General features: G+C 37.8%; 1 protein-coding gene and 1 non-coding gene across 2 annotated transcripts in view; one reads left to right on the top strand and one right to left on the bottom strand.

The window, feature by feature from the left end:
• Nucleotides 1-16326, top strand: part of GFM2 (GTP dependent ribosome recycling factor mitochondrial 2) — a 58627-nt gene extending 42301 nt beyond the window's left edge. Inside the window, 7 exon segments of the mRNA XM_037802062.1 lie at nucleotides 6444-6623; nucleotides 6843-6958; nucleotides 14546-14687; nucleotides 14690-14800; nucleotides 14803-15355; nucleotides 15357-15484; nucleotides 15487-16326. Coding sequence (XP_037657990.1) covers nucleotides 6444-6623; nucleotides 6843-6958; nucleotides 14546-14687; nucleotides 14690-14800; nucleotides 14803-15355; nucleotides 15357-15484; nucleotides 15487-15875 — 1619 coding nt within the window. The 3' untranslated portion in view covers nucleotides 15876-16326.
• LOC119508648 lies at nucleotides 13073-13178 on the bottom strand. Its single transcript, XR_005211546.1, has one exon. It is a non-coding gene; the product is annotated as a U6 spliceosomal RNA (small nuclear RNA).
• Nucleotides 16327-24777: the final 8451 nt, after the last annotated feature.

The raw sequence follows: 24777 nt of genomic DNA, 5'->3' as shown, positions 1-24777 counted from the left end.
CTTCTTTATGCTCTTGTAGAGTCTTCTTGATTTCCTTTATCTTTAGCCATCTCGTTGAAGTTGTTTTGGAGATTTGTTTGTACTTCTTTAATTAATTGCTCCAAATTTTGTGTCTCTCCTGGCTTTTTCATTCATTCATTTGGCTTATCCATATCTTGTAGATTCTTCAAGTGCTTTATGATTTTCTGTTGGCTTTGGGGCATTTGCTTGTCTTGCTAGGGTTATTTTGGGAAATGCAGGATTATTTGAGTATTTATATAGAATTTGGTAAAACTATAGCTTGCTGGAATGCAGTTTCCCAATCCTACCAGCAGGTGGCGCTCTCAAGTATGTCTTCCCTGAACTCCTCCTGTGCAATGGGCGGAATCCAAGCCAGGTGAGGTGCCCATCCGTGCACTGGATCTCCATGTACACTGGGGACTGCCTGTCCTGGGGCTGTGACATGGGCCCTGAGCTGGTAGGCATGGAGTCCACTCAAGGACACCCCAGAGATGGAACATGGGCCCTGCCTGTCCTCATCTTGCCTGCTGTCTACCTGCGAGTCTCTGGGTTGTGGGAGGGACTCTTGATTGTCAGTATGGCGCCTCTCCCTTCCTTGCTTCTCACTGTTGTAAACCCCTGGACTTCTGTGGGGGGAAGAGCAAACACTGCTCACCAGGTTCCCTCACAGGAGTTCCCTGTTTTCTGGCTGTGGAGGACGACTTCCTCAGCTAACTGCCAAGGTAGGTGCATGGGCATGCAATGCCACTGCTCACTTCTTGCCTGGCAGCGATCTCGCTACTCCTGGCACGGGAGGTGGTCCTAAGGGGAACAAACTCACCGTGTCCCTCAGGCTGCCGTCTCTCTTCTGTTTTAGTTGGTGTCACCCCCTCATACTGCGCGGGACCCTCTGTGGCTGGTCACACCCTGCAACTGCGGTCCCTGGTGTTCTCCAGCCCCTTTCTAGTAACTTTTATGGAGAAGAAGCCCATTCCTCCTCACCTACTCCATTTTCCCAGACTGAACAACATACTCTTAATCATTGAGTCAAAAAAGAAATGGCAAGACAAATTAGTAAATATCTTGAGATGAATGAAAAAGAGAAAGCAGTATATCAAAACTTATGGGATGCAGTGAAGACAGTGCTGCCAGGGAAATTTATAGCCCTAAACAACTATATTTTAAAAAGTAAGAACTAAAATGAAAGAACTAACTACAAACCTGGAGGAACTAGAAGAACAGCAAACTATTCCCAAAGCAAGTAGAGTGAAAGAAATAGAGATTAGAGTGGAGATAAATGAAATTGAGAGCAAGAAAGCAATAGAATCAATAAAACCAAAAGTTGGTTCCTTGAGAAGAACAATAAAATTGACAAACCCTTAGCTAGATAGACAAAGAAAAAAGAGAGAAGATGCAAATAAATTAAAATCTGAAATGAAAGGGGGTCATTACTACTGACCCCATGAAATAATAAACAGTTTACTATGAATGTCTGTATGCCAACAGATTTGACAACTTAGATGAAATGAAAACTTCTAGAAACATGTGAACAACCTCCACTGCCACATAAGAAATAGAAGACCTCAACAAGCCAATCACAAGGAAAGATTTTGAATTAGTCATCAAAAACCTCCCAACAAAGAAAAGTCCAGGACCATTTGGCTTCACAGGTGAATTTCCCTATGATTCCAGGAAGGACTAAAACCAGTCTTGCTCAGATTCTTCAGAAAGATTGAAGAGGAGAGGACACTACCTAACTCTTTCTATGAAGCTAACATCACCCTAAAACCAAAGACAGAGAAAGATACTACAAAAGAAGAAAATTACAGATCAGTCTCTCTAATGAATATAGGCGCAAAAATCCTCAAAAAAATACCTGCAAATGAAATCCAACAGCACATTAAAGAATCATACCCCATGATCATGTGGGTTTTATTCCAGGTATGCAAGAGTGGTTCAAAACGAGAAAATCAATCAGTATCATATACCATATTAACAAATCGAAGTGGGAAAAAAGTGATTGTATCAATTTACGCAGAAAAAGCATTTGACAAAAGCCAGCATCCTTTCTTAATAAAAACACTTTGAAAGATAGGACTAGAAGGAAACTTCCTCAACATGGTAAAGAACATATATGAAGAACCCACAGGTAACATCATACTCAATGGTGAATGAAAGACTAAAAGTTTTCCCTTTAAGATCGGGAAAAAGACAAGATGTCCATTGTCACTCCTCTTATTCAACATTGTGTTAGAAGTGCTAGCTAGAGTAGTTAGGCAAGAAAAAGAGGAGGCATCTAAATAGCAAAAAGGAAGAAGTAAAACTTTCACTATTTTTCAGATGACATGAATGTCCTGAAAAATGTACAACAAAGCTGGTAGAGCTAATAAATGAGTTCAGCAAAGTGGCGCGGGGTACAAGATCAACAGGCACAAATCAGTGTTTCTATACACTAGTAATGAACATTCTTAGGAGGAAAAAAGTTCCATTTGCAACTAAAAGAATCAAATATATAGGTATAAATTTAACCAAGAATGTAAAGGGTCTGTATTCAGAAAATTACAAAACATTCATAAAAGAAATCAACAAAGATCTAAATAAATGGAAGGATATTCTTTGTTCATGGATTAGAAGATTAAATATAGTTAAAATGTGAGTTCTATCCAAACTGATTTACAGATTCAGTGCAATCTCAATCAAAATTCCAATGGCCTACTTTGCAGAAATGGGAAAGCCAATTATCAAATTTATTTGGTAGGGCAGCAGGTCCTGAATAGCAAAAAACATGTTGAAAAGATGAACGAAGTTGAAAAACTCATACTGCCTGACTTCAAAGCTTATTACAAAGCTATAGTGGTCAAAACAGCATGGTACTAGCCTAAAGATAGACATGTTGATCAATGGAACGGAATTGAGAGTTCAGAAATAGAACCACGTATTTATGTTCAATTGATTTTCGACAAGGAAGCTAAGTCCACTCAACTGGGACAGAACAGTCTTTCCACAATGTTGCTTCTGGAATTGGATATCGATATCCGAAAGAATGGGAGAGGACCCCTTTCTCACATCTTATCCAAAAATTAACTCAAATAGGATCAATGGCCTAACTATAAGAGACAAGGCCATAAAACTCCTAGAAGAAAGTGAAGGGAATCATCTCCAAGATCTTGTGGGAGATGGAGGTTTCTCAGACTTGACATCCAAAGCACAAGCAACAGAAGAAAAAACAGATAAATGGGACCTCCTCAAGACTGAATACTTTTGTGCATCAAAGGACTGTCAAAAAGGTAGCTTCTCACCAGGAGAAAATATTTGGAAACCACATAGCCAAAGGGCTTAATATCCAGAATAAATAAAGAAAACTTGCAACTCAACAATAAAAAAGACAGACAACTCAGTTTTAAAGTGAGAAATAGGCATATCTCCAAATAGGATATACAAGTGCCTAAAAAGATGAAAACATGAAAAGATGCTCAGTATTACTAACTGTCACAGAAATGCATATCAAAACCACAGCAAGATATCATTTCATACCTACTAGAACGGCTGTTAAAAAAAGAAAAAAGTGTTGGAGAGGATGTGGAAAAATAGGAGCACTCATTCACTGGTGGTAGGAATGTAGAATGGTGCAGCTGCTGTGGAAGACAATTTGGCATTTCCTCAGGAAGCTAAGTATAGAACTACCATATGATTCAGCAGTCCTGTCACTAGGTATATACTCAGAAGAACTGAAAGCAGGGCCTCAAACAGACTTTTGCACACCGGTATCCATAGAGGCAATATTCACAATTTCCAAAAGATGGAAAGAACCCAAGTTTCTGTCAACTGACTGATAAATGGATTAAAAAATGTGGTATATACATATGATGGAATATTATTCAACAGTAAGAAGGAATGAAGTCCTGAAGCATTGCAACCACATGAATAAATTTTGAGGACATTATATTGAGTGAAATAAGTCAGAAGCAAAAGGACAATTATGATATTATCTCACTAGTATAAGCATATTTTACTAAGGAAACTCATATAAAATAAAAATCTAGAATATAGGTTACCGGGAAATAGAATGAGGGTAGAGAATTGGAAGTAAATACTTAATGTGTAGAATTTTTAAATAGGTTGAATTTAAATGTTTGGAAATGGATAGAGGTGATGATAGCACAATTTGGTGAGTGTAATTAACAGCACTGAATTATGTGTGATTGTGGTTGAAAGAGGAGATTTAGAGTCGAGTATATCAGTAGAAAGAAAGTTAGAGGACAAAACATGGGACAGTATGACACAGTGAACCCCCTGTGGTAGGCGATGATTGTGATTAGTAGTGTAAATATAAAAATGTTCTTGGCGTTACTAGAACAAATATACGACTCTGTTACAAGATATATAGAAAAAATGCACCTGCTGCAAACTAGGGACTGTGGTTAACAGTAATATTTTAATACTCTTTCAGCAACAATAACAAATGTACAACACCAGTGCTAGGAGTCAATAATGGGGTGAGGGGGGGCGGATACAGGGTGTGGGATGTGATCAGCTTTTTTGTTTTTTGTTTGTTTTTTGAGTAATGCAAATGTTCTAAAATTGATTGTGGTGATGAACCCACAACTATGTGATATTGCCATGAACCATTGATTGTAGACTAGATGGATTGTATATGTTAAAATAATAAAACTGCTTTAAAGAGTATGAAAATAAGTTGCAAAACTTCACTTGGAGCACAGAAATATGAAGGAAATGCCTATAGATACATATACACAAAAAGTCTGACTTAAATATGAAAGGCAAAACTGACATTTTTAGAAGAAAATACAGAATTGTCTCACTAACCATGATAGGGTAGGATTTAAATAGAAGTTAAAAACATAAATTAAAAGATTGCTAAATTTGATGTTAAAATTAAGAATTTGTTCTTTAGAATACTCTATAACAGCAAAAAGACATGCTCAAAACTAGAAGAAGATATTTGCATCACATAAAACTAACGAAAGATTAGAATCCAGAATATATAAAAACTTCTAAAAATCAGTAAGTATATAACAAACAACCTAGTGGAAAAGTAAGCAAAAGAGAGTGAACAGATATTTCACGGGAGGATACCCAAAAGAGTTAGCATTTTAAAAGATTCTCAATCTCAATAATGATTAAGGACATAGCAATTAAAAGTACAAGGGATATCATTTTACACCTACCAAATTGGCAAAATTAAAATCTGACAATACCAGGTGTTGCTGAGATATGGAACAAAGAAAACTTACAAACTTCTAGTGTGAATATAAGTTATATTACCACTGTAATGGTTATATAATTATAATTATATATAATTTGGCAACTTTCTTACGAAATTGAACATGTGTGCACCTTACAAATCAGCAATTCCACTCTCAGATATATGCCCTAGAGAAATTCCTACACGTGCTTCGAGAGAGAAGTATAAGAATTTTCATAATATTTTAAAAGGAAAAAAACTGTTAATAGGAAAAAGCCAACTCAAATATTTGTACACAGAAGAATGGGTAAATGTATTGTGCTCATACATTGGAATACTTTATTGCAGCGAAAGGCAATGTATTACATCAACACACAACCCAGAAGACTTACAAAAGTGAAGCAAAAAAAAGGCAAGTTGCAGGGATTCATACAGTATAATAACAAATTCAAAATGAAGCATAGGTAAACTATATTGTTTAGAGATACATGCATATTATACGTTTTCTAAAGAAAATCAAAGAATGATTTAAAAAGACAATATGATAGCCAAAAGTCTTTTAGGTACTAGTAATCTATTAGGTTTCAAGGATATTCATTTTATTTTTAGCTTATGCATATTTTTTTAGTATAAAAGAGTTCATAATATAAAAGTTAGCTATAAAAGGAATTATGAAGGAGAATTTAGACTATAATTCTTAGTTTTGAATTTAGGCCATGAGTCACTGCTTTACATGGTCACTCATGTAAATACTGCATAGTTTTGTTTTAGTAAAATATTAGCAGTTGGTAACAGCTCTTGGTTATTAGCTAATGGATACTGTTTTCAGTCTTAAAAAAGACATTTCCATTAGTAAACTTTTAAATTCTCATTGATATCCTTTGTACTCTTTAAATTTTTTACTATTTATTACTTCTTTGAAAATTTGTAATTAAAAGAATTTCAATCAAATAAGAGGTTTTTCAAAAACTTTAAAATATAATCTGTATATCATAAAGCTGGTGTGATCAGCTTGCCTCAACACATTAACAGGTAATTCAGAGCAGTTTTTGAACAATGATAAACATGGAAGCAGGTGGTTTCTTGGTAGAATTTCTGTTTACTCTGATTTCTTATGCTAATGCCATTGTTAATATTTTTTCCCATTGTATCCTCTATGAGATCTTGAACTGGTTGGTTGTAATTTCACCAATTGTAGAACACTGACACTTTTAGAACAAAATCTCTGAGGTACTGTATTCAATTTGTTTGATTACAGATACCTTAGATAGAACTTTAGGAGACAAACGGCATTTTGTGACTATAGAACTAGAAGCAAGGCCACTTGAAATATCATCTGTTATGCCGGTTATCAAGTATGCTGAGAATATTAGTGAAGACCTTTTGCAGGCCTCACAAGAGGCTCTTGAAAATGGAATTCACAGTGCATGCCTCCAAGGTAAGGTACTCAAAAATAAATAAATAAATAAATAAATAAATAAATAAACATTACTATCATACTTAACTGTTTAATCACTCCTCATATTATGGATTATTTCAGTCTTTATTCTCACTTCACTATTGGTGTTTTCTCCCCATTTCTTTCCTATCATTTCTCCATTATGCCTCACTGCGTATTGAAGTCCTAATACAATGCAATTTTTTTTCCCTTGCCTAGGACCATTGCTTGGATCCCCAATTCAGGATGTGGCAATTACTTTACATTCACTAGTAGTTCGTCCTGGTACCTCCACAACTATGATCTCTGCCTGTGTCTCAAGATGTGTACAAAAGGTATCGAACTATCCTAATGCTTTTTGTTTTAAGGTGATTCTATTGATGATGTTTTACCACTGATCTCACAAACACCTGTCCTTACAGAGCCTGACCTGTGTATATGCCTCCTGAGCCTATGGTCAGCAAGAATTCTTACTATGGAAAATCTTTGATTTCTTAAATCACCAAAGTTTTATTCAAAAGAGGATCTTAGAAATGACTGTACAACAGATTGCTATTAAAATAGCTCTGTTTTTGGCAGTGAGACCTGGTTTCCTTTAGTAGCATCTCTGCTTTCCCCATCCCCACACAGACATTAGAGATGAGCTTGGCACATTTGAGAAGAGGACTGATCTGGGGTTAGCTTGACCCAAGATGGATTATAATCCAAAGAACTTTGAAGAGCTAATATTGGTTCCAGTTTTGGAGTTCCTGTTTATTGTAAAGAGATTACTTTAATAAAGGATCACAGAAACCAGATAAGTCTCACCCATTGAATAACAGATTCAATGTAAGCATCTTCCCATCTAAAAGCATCAGACATTCAAGTTTTCTTGGCAAGGTTTCTTGGGGGGATGTCCTTAAGTGGCATGAACCGTCTGCTTCCTGCCCCAGTAACCTACGAGTGATGGATTAACTGCTAGGGCATGGTGTGCCAAATACTAATTCTATGTATTCTTTTTATTAGAGAAGTTGTGAATTTACAGAAAAATCATGCATAAAATACAGAGTTCCCATTCACCACCCTATTATTAACTCCTTGGATTAGTGTGGTACATTTGTCACAATTGATGAAAGCACACTTTTTTTTTTTTTTTTTTTTTTTAATTCAGTTTTATTGAAATACATTCACACATCATACAATCATCCATGATATGCAATCCACTGTCCACAGTATGATAACATAGTTATGCGTTCATCACCACAATCTATCTCTGAACATTTTCCTTACATCAGAAAGAACCAGAACAAGAATAAAAAATAAAAGTGAAAAAAAAAACACCCAAATCATCCCCCCATCCCACCCCATTTGTCCTTTAGTTTTTATCCCCATTCCTCCATTCATCCATACACTAGATAAAGGGGGTGTGATCCACAAGGTCCTCAAAATCACACTGTCACCCCTTGTAATCTACATTATTATATAATTGTCTTCAGGAGTCCAGGCTGCTGGGTTGGAGTTTGGTAGTGTCAGGTATTTACTTCTAGCTATTCCAATACATTAAAGCCTAAGAGGTGTTATCTATATAGTGCATAAGAATGTCCAACCAGAGTGACCTCTCGACTCCATTTGGAATCTCTCAGCCACTGAAACCATTTTGTCTCATTTTGCATCCCCCTTTTGGTCAAGAAGATACTCTCAGTCCCACGATGCCGGGTCTACATTCATCCCCGGGAGTCATACTCTGCGTTGCCAGGGAGATTTACACCCCTGGGAGTCGGGTCCCACGTAGGGGGGAGGGCAGCGAGTTCACCTGTCGAGATGGCTCAGTTAGAGAGAGAGAGGGCCACATCTGAGCAACAAAGAGGTACTCGGGGAGACTCTTAGGCACCATTACATACAACTTTAGACTCTCCTTTGTGGTAATGAGCTTCATAAGGGCAAGGTCCCATGCTCAAGGGCTCAGCACATCAAACCACCAGTCCCAATGTTTGTGACAACATACGCTAGGGGATCAGCATCTCAAAGTTTAGATGAAAGCACACTTTTATAAATGTATCGTTAATTATGCTCCATGGTTTACCTCAGCATTCATGGTGTTTTACAGTCCCATGGAATTTTTTTTAACTTTTTTTATTCTAATAACATACATTCAATCTAAAATGTCCCTTTTATCCACATTCAGATATTTAATCCAGTGCTGTTACTTATGTTCATAATGTTGTGCTACCATCACCGCCATCCATTACCAAAACTTTTCCATCATCCCAAATAGAAATTCTGTACCATTTAAGCATTAACTCCCTATTCCATAATGCCACCCCATCCCAGGACTTATATTATAGATTCTGACTCTATTAGTTTGCTTAGTCTTTTATTTCATAACAGTGAGATCATATAACATTTGTCCTTTTGTGTATAGTTTATTTCACTCAACGTGATGTCTTCAAGTTCATCTATGTTGTCACATGTATCAGAACTTCATTCCTTTTTATGGCTGAATAATATTCCACTGTGTGTATATGCCACATTTTGTTTATCTATTCATCAGTTGATGGACACTTGGGTTGCTTCCATCTTTTGGCAGTTGTGAATAATGCTGCTATGGACATCAATGTGCAGATATCTGTTTGAGTCCCTGCTTTCAGTTCTTTTGGTTATATACCTAGAAGTGGGATTGTCAGGTCATATGGTAATTCTATACTTAACTTTCTGAGGAACTGCCAAACTGTCTTCCAAAGCAGCTGCACCATTTTACATTCCCGCCAGCAATGAATGAGTGTTCCTATTTCTCTACATCCTCTCCAATACTTTTAATTTTCTGTTTGTTTGTTTATTTGTTTTGTTTTGTTTTTTAAGTAGCCATTCTGGTGGGTGTGAAATATTATCACATTGTAGTTTTGATTTGCATTTCCCTAATGGCTAATGGTGTTGAATGTCTTTTTCATGTGCTTTTAGACCATTTGTATATATTCTTTGAAAGAAATGTCTATTTAAGTCTATTAAATTGGGTTGTTTGTCTTTTTATTGTTGAGTTGTAGGATTTCTTTATATATTCTGGATATTAAACCCATATCAGATATGTGGTTTCCAAATATTTTCTTGCATTGTGTAGGTTGTCATTTTACTTTCATGATAAAGTCCTTTGATGTACAAATGTTTCTAATTTTGATGAAGTCCCATTTACTATTTTCTTTCATTGCTTATTCTTTGGGTGTAAAGTCTAACAAAGCATTGCCTAACACAAGGTCCTGAAAATGCTTCCCTACGTTTTCTTCTAGGAGTTTTATAGTTCTGCCTTTTACATTTAAGTCTTTGATCCATTTGGAATTGATTTTTGAATATGGTGTGAAATAGGGATCCACCTTCATTGTTTTGCAAATGGAGATACAGTTTTCCCAACACCATTTGTTGAAGAGACTATTCTTTCCCTATTGAATGGTGTTCGCCCCTTGTCAAAAATAAGTTGGCCATAAGTTCTGAATTATATATGTAAATGTGATTAAAAGGGGAAATTTTAGAAGCTTATTATAAACAATGGACTATAGTTAATAGTACAGTTATAAAAACGGAATAAAAAATCTGAATTCCTTTATTTAAATTCACATTGCACTTTTAGGCTGCATTATATAATGTTTGACATTTAGTCATTGTCTTCTTGATCTATTCTGTCCACAAAATTGGGGGACAAATTAGAGCAAATGTTCTTTATTTTTCTTACAGCATCTTCCACAGAGCTGGGAAAAGCAACAGTGTTTGAAAATTCCAGCTTAGAAGTCATTTAAGTAAATGAAGACACTATTATAAAAATCCACTACAGCTTTGCATTAAAATCTGTCAGGGTTATTATTTTTTATAGTGGTTCTTTTAACCTAAAAGAGTTGCCACTCATTTAGCTTTTGTCCATCATAAACAGGCTGATGGTCACAACTGAGGTCAATCAGTCTGCAAAGTAGTACTGGCCCCTGTGCCACCTCAGTATATGAGAACTGTGGGGACCCATTAAATGTCAGATAGCTTAGAATATAAGCAAATTCATAGAGTCAGAATCTAGAATATAGGTTACCACAGGATGGGATGTTGGTAATGAATAGGGAGTGAAAAACAAAAAAATATGTAGCTTAGAGCAGTATTATTAAATCTTTTTGAAGCTCTTCATTTGCTTTTGTTGGAAGGCGTTTTATCCATCTGTCACATTTTAGAATTGTCTAAAATCCATTAGTATCAACCAAGAAGACTTAGAAGGTTCGAGGTCAAAATATTGCTGATGAATCCTTGCTCTACCACCTACTAGTCCTGTAACCTTGGAGAAGTTTCTCAACTTCCCTGTGACTTAGGTTCCTCATGTTTACAATAAAAGTAATAGTATTACCTATCACAAAAATGGAATGGAATGGAGTGGGGTGGGGTGGGGTGGGGTGGGGTGGGGTGGGAAGGGGAAAGGGTATATATCAGTTGGAAGGAAAGGGAAGAGAAAGGGAAAGGGTATATATCAGTTGGCCATAAATGAGAGGGCTGATTTTTGAACTCTTAAGTTCAATTCCATTGGTCTATATGTCTGTTCTTGTGCCAGTACCATGCTGTTTTGATTACTGTGGCTTTCTGATGTTTTAGGATTGGGAAATGTTAGTCTTCCAACTTTGTTCTTCTCTTTCAAGATGATTTTGGCTATTCAGGGCTCTTAACCCCAAGTTTGATGTTTGGCTTTGCCTTTGCTGCAAAGAAGGCTATTGGAATTTTTTTATATAATCATATTTTTTTATTGTGGGATATAGCATATATACATAGGAGTGATAACTTTCCAAGTGCAATTTAACAAGTAGTTAGAGAGCAAATTTCAAAGAATATTATGGGTTACAGTTCCACAGTTTCAGTTATTTCCTTATTGTGAAATATATATGCAAAAAGGATCCGGGTATTCTTTAGGGGTTACGGGGCTACTGTTGACTTGGGCTTATCATGCTGTGGCCATCTGGCATATCTAGCTGAAACTTTGTAGGAGTAACCTCCAGGACACTCACTCAACTCTATTTGAAATCTCTTAGCCATGGAAACCTTGTTTTGTTGCCTTTTACACCTTTTTGGTCAAAAAGGCATTCTCAGTCCCTCAATGCCAGGATCAGGCTCATTCCCAGAATCTGTGTCCCATGTCACCAGGGAGACTCATTCACCTGGGGGGTCCTGTCCCATGTTGGGGGGAAGGTGATGAATTTATTTGCAGAGTTGGGAGTGTCCCTCACGGCACCGTCTGTCCGAATTTTTGTCTGCATCCTCACCACATACTGTAGGGTTCCCTTTATGGCTGGTTACACCCCGAAACTGCGGTCCTGGGCATCCTCTGGCCCCTTTCTAGTTTCTTTCATGGAGGAGAAGCCTGCTCTGCCTTACCCACTCTGCCATCTTCCCAGAACTAGGCTGTTAGAATTTTGTTTGGGATTGTATTGAATCTGTAAATCACTTTTGGTAGAATTGACCGCTGAACAATATTTAGTCCTGTAGTCCTTAAACATGGAACATCCTTCATTTATTTAGGTCTTCTTTAATTTCTTTAGGCAATGTTTTGTAGTTTTCTGCATATAAGTCCTTTATACCCTTGGTTAGAGTTATTCCTAGGTATTTGATTCTTTTAGTTGCTATTGTAAATGGAAGTTTTTTCTCAGTTTCTTCTCCGATTGTTCATTACTAGTGTATAGAAACATATTGATTTGTGGGCGTTGACCTTGTACTCCACCACTTCGCTGAATGCATTTATTAGCTGTAGGAGCTCTCTTATGGATTTTTCAGGATTTTCTGTATATAGGATCATGTCATCTGCAATTAGGGAAAGTTTTACTTCTTCCTTTCCAGTTTGGATGGTTTTTATTTGTTTTTCTTGCCTAATTGTTCTAGCTAGAACTTCCAGCACAATGTTGAATAACAGTGGTGACATTGGGCATCCTTGTCTTGTTCTTGATCTTAGAGGGAAAGCTTTCAGTCTTTCACTATTAAGTATGATGTTAGCTGAGGGTTTTTCATATATGCTCTTAATCATGTTGAGGCACTTTCCTTCTGTTCCTAATCTGATGATTAAGTTCATGTGTCAACTGGGCCACGTTATGGTATCCAGTTGTTTGGTCAAGCAAGCATTGTCCTGATTGTTACTGACTTACATCATCAGTAAGTTGATTGCATCTGTGGCTGATTACATGTACAATCAATAGGAGGAATTTGCTTTCAACAATGAGAAAAGTCTCATCCAATCAGTTGAAGGCCTTAAGCCTTCTCTACTTCAGCCAGCCAGCTTCCCCTGGGGAATTCATCAAGAACTTATTCCAGTTCCCAGCTTATGACCTGCCCTATGGAATTTGTACTTGCCCATCCCCACAGCTGCATGAGCCAATTCCTATTTTTGAAACCTCATAATATTTAACTCCTGTTGGTTCTGTTTCCCTAGAAAACCCTGACTAATACAGATCTTGGTACTGAGAGTGGTTCTTGAGAAACACTTCGTGAATTTACATATCATCCTTGAGCGGGGCTGTGCTAACCTTCTCTGTAGCATTCCGGTTTTATTATATGTGCTGCTGAAGCAAGCACAGTTCCATGCAGTCTTAATGTCTCCTACATATGAGTTCAAATTCATAATTCTTAAAGAGTTTTCTTATTTCAAAAAAAAACAAACAAACCATGCTTTAAAAAATATTGTTCATCTAAGTGTATAGTTAGAAATATCACTGATTTAAACTAGTCATGATTAAACTATTGGAAGTTGAGACTATTTCTTCTACAGTTGGTTTTAGTGTTGAAATAACAGTAATCTGAAAGAGGATTTAATATAGTTTTTAAATTAACACTGATACCAGACGAAAGCAGTGGATTCTCTGCCCAGTGCACTCAAATGACCAATTCCTGAGACACCGGGTTTTCAAAGAGAGAATTGGCTTATTGCTAAGCACAAAGCAGGAGAGCAGATGGCCTGTCAGCCTAAAAATCTGTCTCCCTGAACTGCAGTAATTCTGATAGTTTTATAGTTCTAAAAGATGGGCATATTTTAGGATAATGAGCACAATACCGTCAGATGATATAATTAGAGGTGATTTAATTACTGAGCAGATGAAGATTGATTACTTGTTTAGTCACAGAACGTACGTAAGAAAATGGTGGCCTTAATATGATGATGGGTATGATTTTTAGTATTATAATGAGGAATAGATGATTTATAGGTTAAAGTCTAAAGCTACTGTGTTTGTCATTGTGTTTGTCAGACAGGCCCATTTTCATTAGACCCAGCTTCAGTTATCAAGATAACTTTGGAATTGGGATGGGCTAGTTCTGGGCTAACTCAGGGCCCTTCATTAATAAACTTTAGGGCTGTCTTTAGTGGTCACAAGACTCCAAAGTCAAAAAACCAGATGAAATGGATACAATGGATCCAGAAGCTTCCCAAGGACAAAGAAAGTTACAATTTCACTTGGTTCCTTGGATTCTTCAACCATTCCACTATCGGCTCAAGCCAACTATAAATTATCCAAAGTAGGTACATACTCTGGCTGATGCAGGCTGCACCTCTAGAACTCATCTGGCTGGGGTCATGCCAGGAAACATGGCTCCAAGACAGAGCTTGTATCTGCTGAGCTGGAACCACATTATTTGAGGCCTGGAAGTGATCTAAGGACCATGATCAGTCCCTGTGACCTCCATCCTGTGCGGCCATCCACCCTGTGCCTCCCTGACAGATATTAAAGAGGAGCTGGAGTCGGTTTCCTAGACATCCTGTGACTATCAAACAGTATATATTTTGGAGGGATTAGAAGAAGACTAGAGAAAATGGTGTTCATGTTTGCTTTCATGAAACCCAATAAGTTTCCCCTTGGAAATGGATTTACACCCTGGCAAGTGATCTTCCCCAAGCAGGAAAGAAGCTATTAAAGGATTCCATTCTCCTTTTCCTTCTCTGTGTCCAGACTCTCCCTGGTCTCCATTCCATGAAGATGATTTTGTGGAGGAAGAACTCCTACCTAAAACATTACCTGTGGGGTCTGGACTGCTATATGCTGCTGGCCATCATTGCGCTGAGACTTTCTCTCAAATTGAAATTTCACTTTGATCATCTGATCTGGAATCCAAGGACTTTCTAAGCCGGCATTATAGGGATATATTGTACAACTCCCTGAAGCTGCCAGCAAAGAGGTACATCAACTGTTCTGGGATCATCCAAGGGGCCAGGCAGCATTGATCCAGGCTCACCTGGACAACCTGGAGACCAAGAAGAAGCAGAAGCCTTTCACAGCTGCTGACTACCTCATCCTAACTAGAGACTGCGAGCACTTTAAGGCCAAAAGGAAGTTTATACAGTTCCCCTTGAGCAAAGAAGAATCAGACTTCCCTATTGCATATTCTGTGGTGGTCCATTAGAAGATTGAAAACTTTAAAAGGCTGCTGCAAGCTGTATATGCCCCACAGAACATATACTGCATCCATGTGGATGAGAAGTCTCCAGAAACTTTCAAAAAGACCATCAAGTCTATTATTTCATGCTTCCCAAATGTCTTCATGGCCAGTAAGCCGGTCCGGGTGGTTTATGCCTCCTGGTCTATGATGCAGGCTGACCTCACCTGCATAGAAGACTTGCTCCAGAGCTCAGAGCCATGGAAGTATTTCCTCAATACATGTGAGACAGACTTTCCTCTAAAGACCAATGCCGAGATGGTTCAGGCCCTCAAGATGTTGAATGGGAAGAATAGTATGGAGTCAGAGATTCCTTCCGAATACAAAAAAAATTGCTGTATCACTATTTGATAACAATGCACTGTCTAAGACCAGCAAGCAGAAGGACCCTCCCCCTTATAATTTACATATGTTCACAAGGAATGCCTGTGTTGTGGCTTCTTGAGACTTCATCCATCAGAGAACCCCAAATCCCAACAACTGATAAAATGGGTAAAAGATACCTATAGCCCTGATGAGCACCTCTGGGCCACCCTTCAGCATGCACTGTGGATGCCTGGCTTTGTTCCCTACCATCCTAAGTGTGACATCTCAGACATGGCTGCCATTGCCAGGCTGGTCAAGTGGCAGGGCCGTGAGGGAAACATCATTGAGGGGGCACCTTATGCACCTTGCACTGGAATCCACCAGCAGGCTATTTGTATTTATGGGACTGGGGACCTGCAGTGGATGCTTCAGAACCATCATTTGTTGGCCAACAAGTTTGACCCAAGGGTGGATGATAATGCTCTCCAGTGCTTAGAAGAATATTTATATTATAAGGCCATCTATGGGACTGAACTCTGAGACATGCTTTGAGAGAATTGCTTCCTGCAGGACTCGAACTTGTGCACACATGCCCAGAATTTGCTGGGACAGTTGTAGGGGTGGGAGACTAGGGCTCTGGAATCCATGGCAATCCCCAGGGTAAGGGGACTGCTATTGGAGTGTGGGTAAGTAGATCTGCTGCCTTGCTAATTACTGCCCTACGTGAATGCTGACTAATCTCTTACCCTATCTCCAATAGCTCCACTAATTTTCTCAGAGTAAGATGGAGAGGGAGAGTAAAGGAGGAAAGTGTAGCAGGAAACCCTGGATTTCAGGCAAATGCTTTAATGTCAGCTTTTCTCTCTGTGGAGATGACTTTCCTATTAAGGGGGGAAGGGAGGAAGAGTGCTTCACTAAGGAAGAGCACCCAAAAGATAGCTTGATGGAAAGTTGTACTATCAACTTAAAAATAAATAGTTCCTGATTCAAAGCCCTACTTCTACTTTTTGTCTAATAACCCAGGGATAAGATAAGGAAATATAAGAAAATGAATGAGACCATTTTCTCATAAGTATTGGTGGCATTTAAAGTCCCTGGTGGCTGGCAAGAGAATCCTCATTGTTCAGAAATGGTCACGGCCAGTTCTTTATGAAAAGCAAAGTCAAAAGAATATAGAATAGCTGATTCTTTTGTTATTTAAAGCCCTCATTTTGTTTACATTGCCAGATTCATGTCTTTTCTGTAAGGGAAAAGGCAGAGTGATTTAACCACTTCGACCATCCATTTCCTTAGGGGAAAATGACAGATTATGGTACTAATTTTGCCAACTTCATAGCCAAACCTTAAAATTCCGTAACAAAGTTATAATAAATTATAATTTATTGTCCAATCTGGACCACATGTGAGTGTATATGGGGGTGGGTGGGAGGCTGCACTATTAATAATGATACTTGAAAACAAGAATAAACCGGGACTGATCAGCTAAACAGGTTGTCTGGTTTCTCTGCATTTACGCCCTTTGAGTCAAGACTCTTTTCCGTATGTGAATGGGAAGGTCACTATTTGTGGTTCTGCAGCTTATAAATTTACTTGTGGGGAAACAATAATATGTGTGTAAATATATATTTACATTTTTCCCCTAAATGTTACCCATTGGAGCCATTTCCTTTCTGAAGCTCCAGAGATAATTTCCAGACATTTGGAAGGCAATTGGCTACTAGTCATACTCTTCTGTGATGGGCAAGGGATACTATATAAAAATATATAGTCAGTGCCTTTTGTATATAGTGTATCTGATCTGCATACAATATGCTTTGGAAAAGCTTTCCTTCTGGTGACATCCATGACTCTACACTTCCCCTTTACCCCACATTCACCCACAATTCAGCACTATTAATTATTCTCACAATGGCATGCTACATCACCTCTATCCATTTCCAGACATGTCACTTTGACCTAATTAAACGTTCTGAATGCACATATTAAGCAACTGCTCACCATTCTTTAGCCACATTCTATATCCTGGTAAGCTATATTCTATATTTTATGTGTATAAGCTTACATGTAATTATAATTAATTCATGTTAGTGAGATCATACAATATTTGTCCTTTTGTGTCTGACTTATTTCACTTAACATTGTGTCCTCAAAGTTCATCCATATTGTCGCGTGCTTCAGGACTTCATTCCTTTTTGCTGAATAATGTTCCATCAGATGCTTACACCACATTTTGTTTATCCGTTCATCAGTTGTTGGACACTTGGGTTGTTTCCATTGTATGGCAATTGTGAATAATGCCGCTATGGAAATCAGTGTGCAAATGTCTGTTTGTGCCCCTACTTCCAGATCTTCTGGGTATATACTGAGTAGCAGAATTCCCAGGTCATAAGGCAATTCTGTACTTAACTTCCTGAGGAACTGCCAAACCATCCTCACAACGGCTGTACCATTTTACATTCTTACTAGCAATGAATGAGTCTTCCTATTTTTCCACATCCTCTCTAACACTTGTAGTTTCCTGTTTGCTTAATAATGGTTGTTCTAGTAGGTATGAAATGATATCTCATTGTGATTTTGATTTGTATTTCCCTAATAGCTAGTGATGTTGATCATCTTTTCATGTGCTTGTTAGCCATTTGTATATCCTCTTTGGAGAACTATTTTAGTCTTCTGCCTATTTTGTAATTGGGTTGTTTGTCTTTTTATTGTTGAGTTGCAGGATTTCTTTATATATTTTGGGTTTTAAACCCTTATCAGATATGTAGTTTCCAAATATTTTCTCACAAAGTACCTTGCACAAAAGTTTTTTTAAGTTTGATTTTGATGAGGTCTCATTTCTTTTCTTTTCTTTCATTGTTTGTACTTTGGGTGTCAAGTCTAAGGAAACCAAGGTCCTGGAGATGCTTCCCTACATTTTGTTCTAGGTGTTTTATAGTCCTGGCTGTTGTATTTTGGGTTTTTGATCCATTTTGAGGTAATTTTTGTATTTGGTTTGAGGTAGGGGTCTGCTTTCATTTTTTTTTGCATATGTATATCCGGTTTTGCCAGTACCATTTGTTGAAGACACTGGACTGTCCTAGTTGACTGAACTTGGCACCTTGTCAAAAATTAATTGACTGTTGGTGTGAGGGTCTCTTTCTGAACTCTCAATTTGATTTCATTGTTTGATAAATCTGTCCTTGTTCCATCCAGTACCATGATGTTTTGACCGCTGTAGCTTTGTAATATGCTTTAAAATCAAGAAGTGTGAGTCCTCCAACTTCATTCTTCTTTTTCAAGGAATTTTTGGCTATTTGGGGCACTTACCTTTCCAAATAAATTTGATAATTGGCTTTTCCATTTCTGCAAAGTAGACTGTGGGAATTTTGATTGGGATTGCATTGAATCTGTAAATCATTTTGGATAGCACAGACATATTAATGATACTTAGTTTTCCAGTCCATGAACATGAAATGTCCTTCCGTTTGTTTAGGTCTTTGATTTCTTTAACAATGTTTTATAGTTTTCCTTTACATCCTCAGTTAAATTTATTCTTAGATTGTTTTTTCTGATTTCCTCCTCAGCTTGCTCATTACTAATGTATAGAAACACTATTTGTTTTTGTATGTTGGTCTTCTACCACATCCCTCTACTGAATTTGTTTATTAGCTCTAGTAGCTTTGTTGTAGTTTTTTGGGGAGGGAATATATATATTGTTTGAAGCGGAAACACAGTGGAGGAGGGACTACAAAGTTGATCAAGAAATATATATATCACATATATATATGATATATACATGTGATATATATATATATATATATATATATATATATATATATGATACCTGCAAATAATGAAAACTTTACTTTTCCTATTTCTTTTCCTTGCCTTTATTGCTTTCGCTAGAACTTCCAGTACAATGTTGAATAAATCTTGCCTTAATTCCTCTGACTAGACTTTCCAGTACAGTGTTGAATAACAGTGGTGACAGTGTGCATCCTTGTCGTGTTCCAGATCTTAGAGGGGAAGCTTTCAGTCTTTCATCATTGAATTTTTCTAAGTGTTGTTTTGTCAAAGGCCTTTTCTGCATCAGTTGAGATGCTCATGTGGTTTTTTGCCTTCATTTTGTTAACATGATGTATTACATTGATTTTCTTATGTTGAACCACCCTTGCATATCTGGGATAAAACCCACTTGATCACAGAGCATAATTATTTTGATGTACTTTTGGATTTGATTTGCAAGTATTTTGTTGTAGATTTTTTGCATCTGTATTCTTTAGAGAAATTGGTCTGTAAGTTTCTGGTAGTATCTTTATCTGGCTTTGGTATTAGGGTGACATTGGCGTCATAGAATGAGTTAGGTAGTGTTGCCTCATCAATTTTTTGGAAGAATTTGAGCTGGATTGTATTAATTCTCCTTGGAATGTTTGGTAGAATTCACCTGGGAAGCTATGTGGTCCTGGGCTTTCTTTGTTGGGAAGTTTTTGATGACTCATTAATCTCTTTAATTGTAATTGGTCTGTTGAGGTCTTCTATTTCTTTTTGGGTCAATGGAGTTTGTTCATGTGTTTCTAAGAACTTGTCCATTTTATCCTAGTTGTCTAATTTGTTGGTATATAGTTGTTTGTAGTATCCTCTTACAATCCTTTTTTATTTCTGTGGGGTCAGTAATAATGTCCACCCTCTCATTTCTGATTTTATATATTTGTGTCTTTTCTCTTTTTTTTGTCAGATTAGCTTAGGGTTTGTCAATTTTATTTATCTTCTCAAAGATCCAACTTTTGGTTTTGTTAATTCTATTGCTTTTTTTTATTTTTGTAGTTCTTCTAGGTGTCCAGTTAGGTCTTTGATATTAGATTTTTTTTTTTTGTACTAAAAAAATTTTTTTTTAATTGAGATTATTCACATACCATAAAGTTATCCAAAGATTCAGAGTATACAATCAGTTGCCTACGGTACCATCGTACACTTGTGCATACATCATCACAATTTTTTTATTCAATTTTTAAAACATTTTTATTACTCCAGAAAAGAAATAAAGACAAAAGAAGGAAACTCAAATCTTCCCATACCCCTAACCACACCCCCTCCATTATTGATTCATAGTATTGGTATAGTACATTTGTTACTGTTGATGAAAGAACATTAAAATACTACTAATGGTAGTATATAGTTTCCAGTAGGTATATTTTTTTCCTGTATGCCCCTCTCTTATTAACTTGTAGTTATAGTGTCATATATATCTTCTAGTTCATGAGATTTCTAATATTTGTATAGTTATTCACGGACATTGTGCACCACAAGATTCACTGTTTTATACATTCCCATCTTTTAACCTCCAACTTTCCTTCTGGTGACATACATGACTCTGAGCTTACCCTTTCCACCACATTCACACAGCATTTAGCACTGTTGTTATTCTCACAATGTGCTACCATCACCTCTGTCCATTTCCAAATGTTTAAGTTCACCCTAGTTGAACATTCTGCTCATAATAAACAATTGCTCCCCATTCTTTAGTCTCATTCTGTATCCTGGTAACTTATATTTCATGTCTCTAAGTTTACATATTATATTAGTTCCTATCAGTGAGACCCTGCAATATTTGTCCTTACCTGTCTGTCTTATTTCACTCAATATAGTGTCCTTGAGATTTCTTCATCAACCCATTTTTGTTGAAACGGTTTTGTTCATACATCATACATTCCGTCCTAAGTAAACAATCGATGGTTCCCTGTATAGTCACGTATTTATGTATTCCCCACCATCGCCACTATCTATATAAGGATATCGCCATCTCTTCCACAAAGAAGGAGGAAGAGTCAAAGAAGGTAGAAAGGCAAGAAAAAAGAGAGAGAAAAAAAAAAAAACCCAAAAAAGAACATAACAGCCAGGAAACACCAAAAGGAAAGATAGCATCAAACCCAAGCAGAACAGAGTCAGACAATATTACCAATGCCAAGAGTCCCACACCCTTCCCCCATGTCCCCCCCTCCCCCCATATACATTTAGCTTTGGTATATTGCCTTTGTTATATTAAAGAAAGCACATACAATTTTTCTGTTAATCATAGTCTCTAGTTTGCATTGATTGTATTTTTCCCCCAATCCCACCTTATTTTTAACACCTTGCAATGTTGACATTCATTTGTTCTACCTTGTGCCAGTTCTATGTATTATGTCCCCCAAAACACCATTATCTTTCATGCAGTCTTGTTTGGGCAGACATATTAGTGTTGATTAGATTATGGAATCCTTTGAGTGTTTCGTTTCCATGGAGATGTGACCCACCCAATGGTAGGTGATAACTCTGATGAGATAATTTCCATGGAGGCATGGTCCCACCCATTCAGTGTGGGTCTTGATTACTGGAGCAGTGTATAAGCTCAGACAGAAGGAGCGAGCTTGCTATACCCAAGAGGTACACTTGGGAGAATGCACAGAAGCTGAGAGAGTAGCTGCAGATGAGAGAGTTTGAAGACGGCCGTTGAAAGCAGACTCTTGCTCCAGAGAAGCTAAGAGAGGACAAATACACCAAGAGCAACTGAGAGTGACATTTTGAGGAGGAGCTTCAGCCTAGAGAGGAACATCCTGGGAGAAAGCCATTTTGAAACCAGAACTTGGAGCAGATGCCAGCCACATGCCTTCCCAGCTAACAGGTTTGCCAGAAGCCATTGGCCATCCTCCAGTGAAGGTACCCATTGTTGATGCATTACCTTGGACACTTTATGGCCTTAAGACTGTAACTGTGTAACCAAATAAACCCCCTTTATAAAAGCCAATCCATTTCTGGTGTTTTGCATCCCAGCAGCATTAGCAAACTAGAACATACTTCATGTAAAATCGTATTTGTACCTTTTATTACAATCATTGAGCGCCCTAGGTTTCATTGAGTTATTCAGTCCCAGTCTCTATCTTTCCTCTTTCCTTCTGGTGTCCCACAGGCTCCTAACCTTCCTCTTTCATACTCACAGTCATCTTTGTTCAGCGTACTATCTCCCAAAATTGTGTTCCAGACCTCTCACTCCTCTCTTTTCCTTTCGGTCTGTAGTGTTCCCTTTAGTGTTTCCTGTAGAGCAGGTATCTTGTTCACAAACTCTGTCATTCTCTGTTTGTCAGAGAATATTTTAAGCTCTCCCTCATATTTGAAGGACAGTTTTGCCGGATAGAGGATTCTTGGTTAGTGGTTTTTCTCTTTCAGTATCTTAAATATATCACCCCACTTCTTCTTGCCTCCATGGTTTCTGTTGAAAAATCTGCACATAGTCTTATCAAGCTTCCTTTGTATGTGATGGGTTGCTTTCCTCTTGCTGCTTTCAGGATTCTCTCTTTATCTTTGATGTTTGATAATCTGATTACTGTGTGTCTTGGCATAGGCCTTTTCAGATCTATTCTGTTTGAAGTATGTTACGCTTCTTGGATCTGTAATTTTATGTCTTTCATAAGAGATCAGAAATTTTCATTGATTATTCCTCTATTATTGCTTCTGCCCTTTTTCCCTTCTCTTCTTCTGGGACATCTATGACACATACATTCCTGCATTTCGTCTAGTCATTCAGTTCCCAGAGATGTTGCTCATATTTTTCCATTCTTTTCTCTGTCTGTTCTTTTGTGTGTAGGCTTTCAGGTGCCTTGTTCTCCAGTTCCTGAGTGTTTTCTTCTGCCTCTTGAGATCTACTGTTGTATGTCTCCATTGTGTCCTTCATCTCATGGGTTGTGCCTTTCATTTCCATAGATTCTGCCAGTTGTTTTTTTGAACTTTCGATTCCTACCTTATGTTCGCCCAGTGTTTTCTTTATATGCTTCATCTCTTTTGCCATATCTTCCCTAAACTTTTTGAATTGATTTAGTATTAGTTGTTTCAATTCCTGTATCTCAGTTGAAGTGTAGGTTTGTTCCTTTGACTGGGCCATACCTTCGTTTTTCTTAGTGTAGGTTGTAGTTTTCTGTTGTCTGAGCATCTGGTTTCCTTGGTTACCCCAGTCAGGTTCTCTCAGGTCTAGAAGGGGCTCAGGTCTAGAAGGAGGCAATAACATCCTTTTCCCTGAGGGTGTCTTCGATCGATACACCCTGTGACACCTCAAGTCACTATACTTTTCTGCCCAGCAGGTGGCACCTGTCAGCCTGTAGCTCCAGACTGATGTAAGGAGGTATGGCCCATGACTGTTTTCCCCCAGGCTCTGGGTTGTGGTTCTGAATGGAAGGCAGGTAGTAGAGCTTGGTCCCACCTTCTTCCTCTTAGGGAAGATACACCCCCTGGGGAGAGGTCATTTACATTCAAATAGTCTCTCTGCCTGTGCTGTCTCCACCCTTGTCTGGGTCAGAGCATTGGGAACTGAAAATGGCTGAGGCTTTCTCCACAGAGCCAAAAAAGGGACAGAAATCCTCCTTCAGGGCCAAGTCTGCAGACACCCTCACTTTCACCCATTGGCCTGAGATAGCACCCAGTCTTCTGGGCTCCCCCTCCCTCCCAGAGAGGTCCTCCCACTCTCCAAGGTCAATCGTCACCAAAAGCCTGTGTCTGCTTTTTGGGAATTCGTAACAATCATTTGCCCCTGGTGCCCTCATACAGCTGTGCATCCATCACCACACTTAATTTTTGTTCAATTTTAAGAACCTTTTCATTATTCCAGACAAGAAATAAAGTCAAAGATGAAAAAAGAAAAAAAGAAAAGGAAACTCAAATCCTCCCATATCCCTAACCAACCCCCCTCAATTGTTGACTCGTAGTGTTGGTATAGTACATTTGTTACTGTTAATGAAAAAATGTTGAAATACTACTAACTGTAATATATAGTTTGCAATAAGTATATATTTTTTCCTTATATGCTCCTCTATTATTAACTTCTAATTGTATTGTCATACATTTGTTCTGGTTCATGGAAGAGATTTCTAATATTTGTACAGTTAATCATGGACATTGCCCACCAAAGGATTCAGTTTTATACATTCCCATCTTTTGATCTCCAGCTTTCCTTCTAGTGACATATATGACTCTGAGCTTCCCCTTTCCACCTCATTCACACACCATTCGGCACTGTTAGTTATTCTCACATCTTCCTACCAACACCCCTGTTCATTTCCAGACATATAAGTTCATCCTAGTTGAACATTCTGCTCATACTAAGCAACCGCTTCCCATTCTTAAGCCTCGTCCTATATCTTGGAACCTTATATTTCATGTCTATGAGTTTACATATTATAATTAGTTCCTATCAATGAGACCCTGCAATATTTGTCCTTATGTGTCTGGCTTATTTCACTCAGTATATTGTCCTCGAGGTTTTGTCATCAACCCATTTTTTTTTTTTTTTAATATGGTTTTGTTCACACACCATACATTCCATCCTAAGTAAATAATAGATGGTTCTCTGTATGGTCATATATTTATGTGTTCACCACTGTGCCGGTTTGAGTGTATTGGGTCCCCCAAATGCCATTATCTTTGTGGTGTTGTGTGG

Source organism: Choloepus didactylus, chromosome 13 (assembly GCF_015220235.1).
Source record: "Choloepus didactylus isolate mChoDid1 chromosome 13, mChoDid1.pri, whole genome shotgun sequence".
Classification (NCBI taxonomy): domain Eukaryota; kingdom Metazoa; phylum Chordata; class Mammalia; order Pilosa; family Megalonychidae; genus Choloepus; species Choloepus didactylus.
The sequence above is the reverse complement of the archived record's forward strand: the minus strand, read 5'-3'. Positions and strand labels throughout refer to the sequence as shown.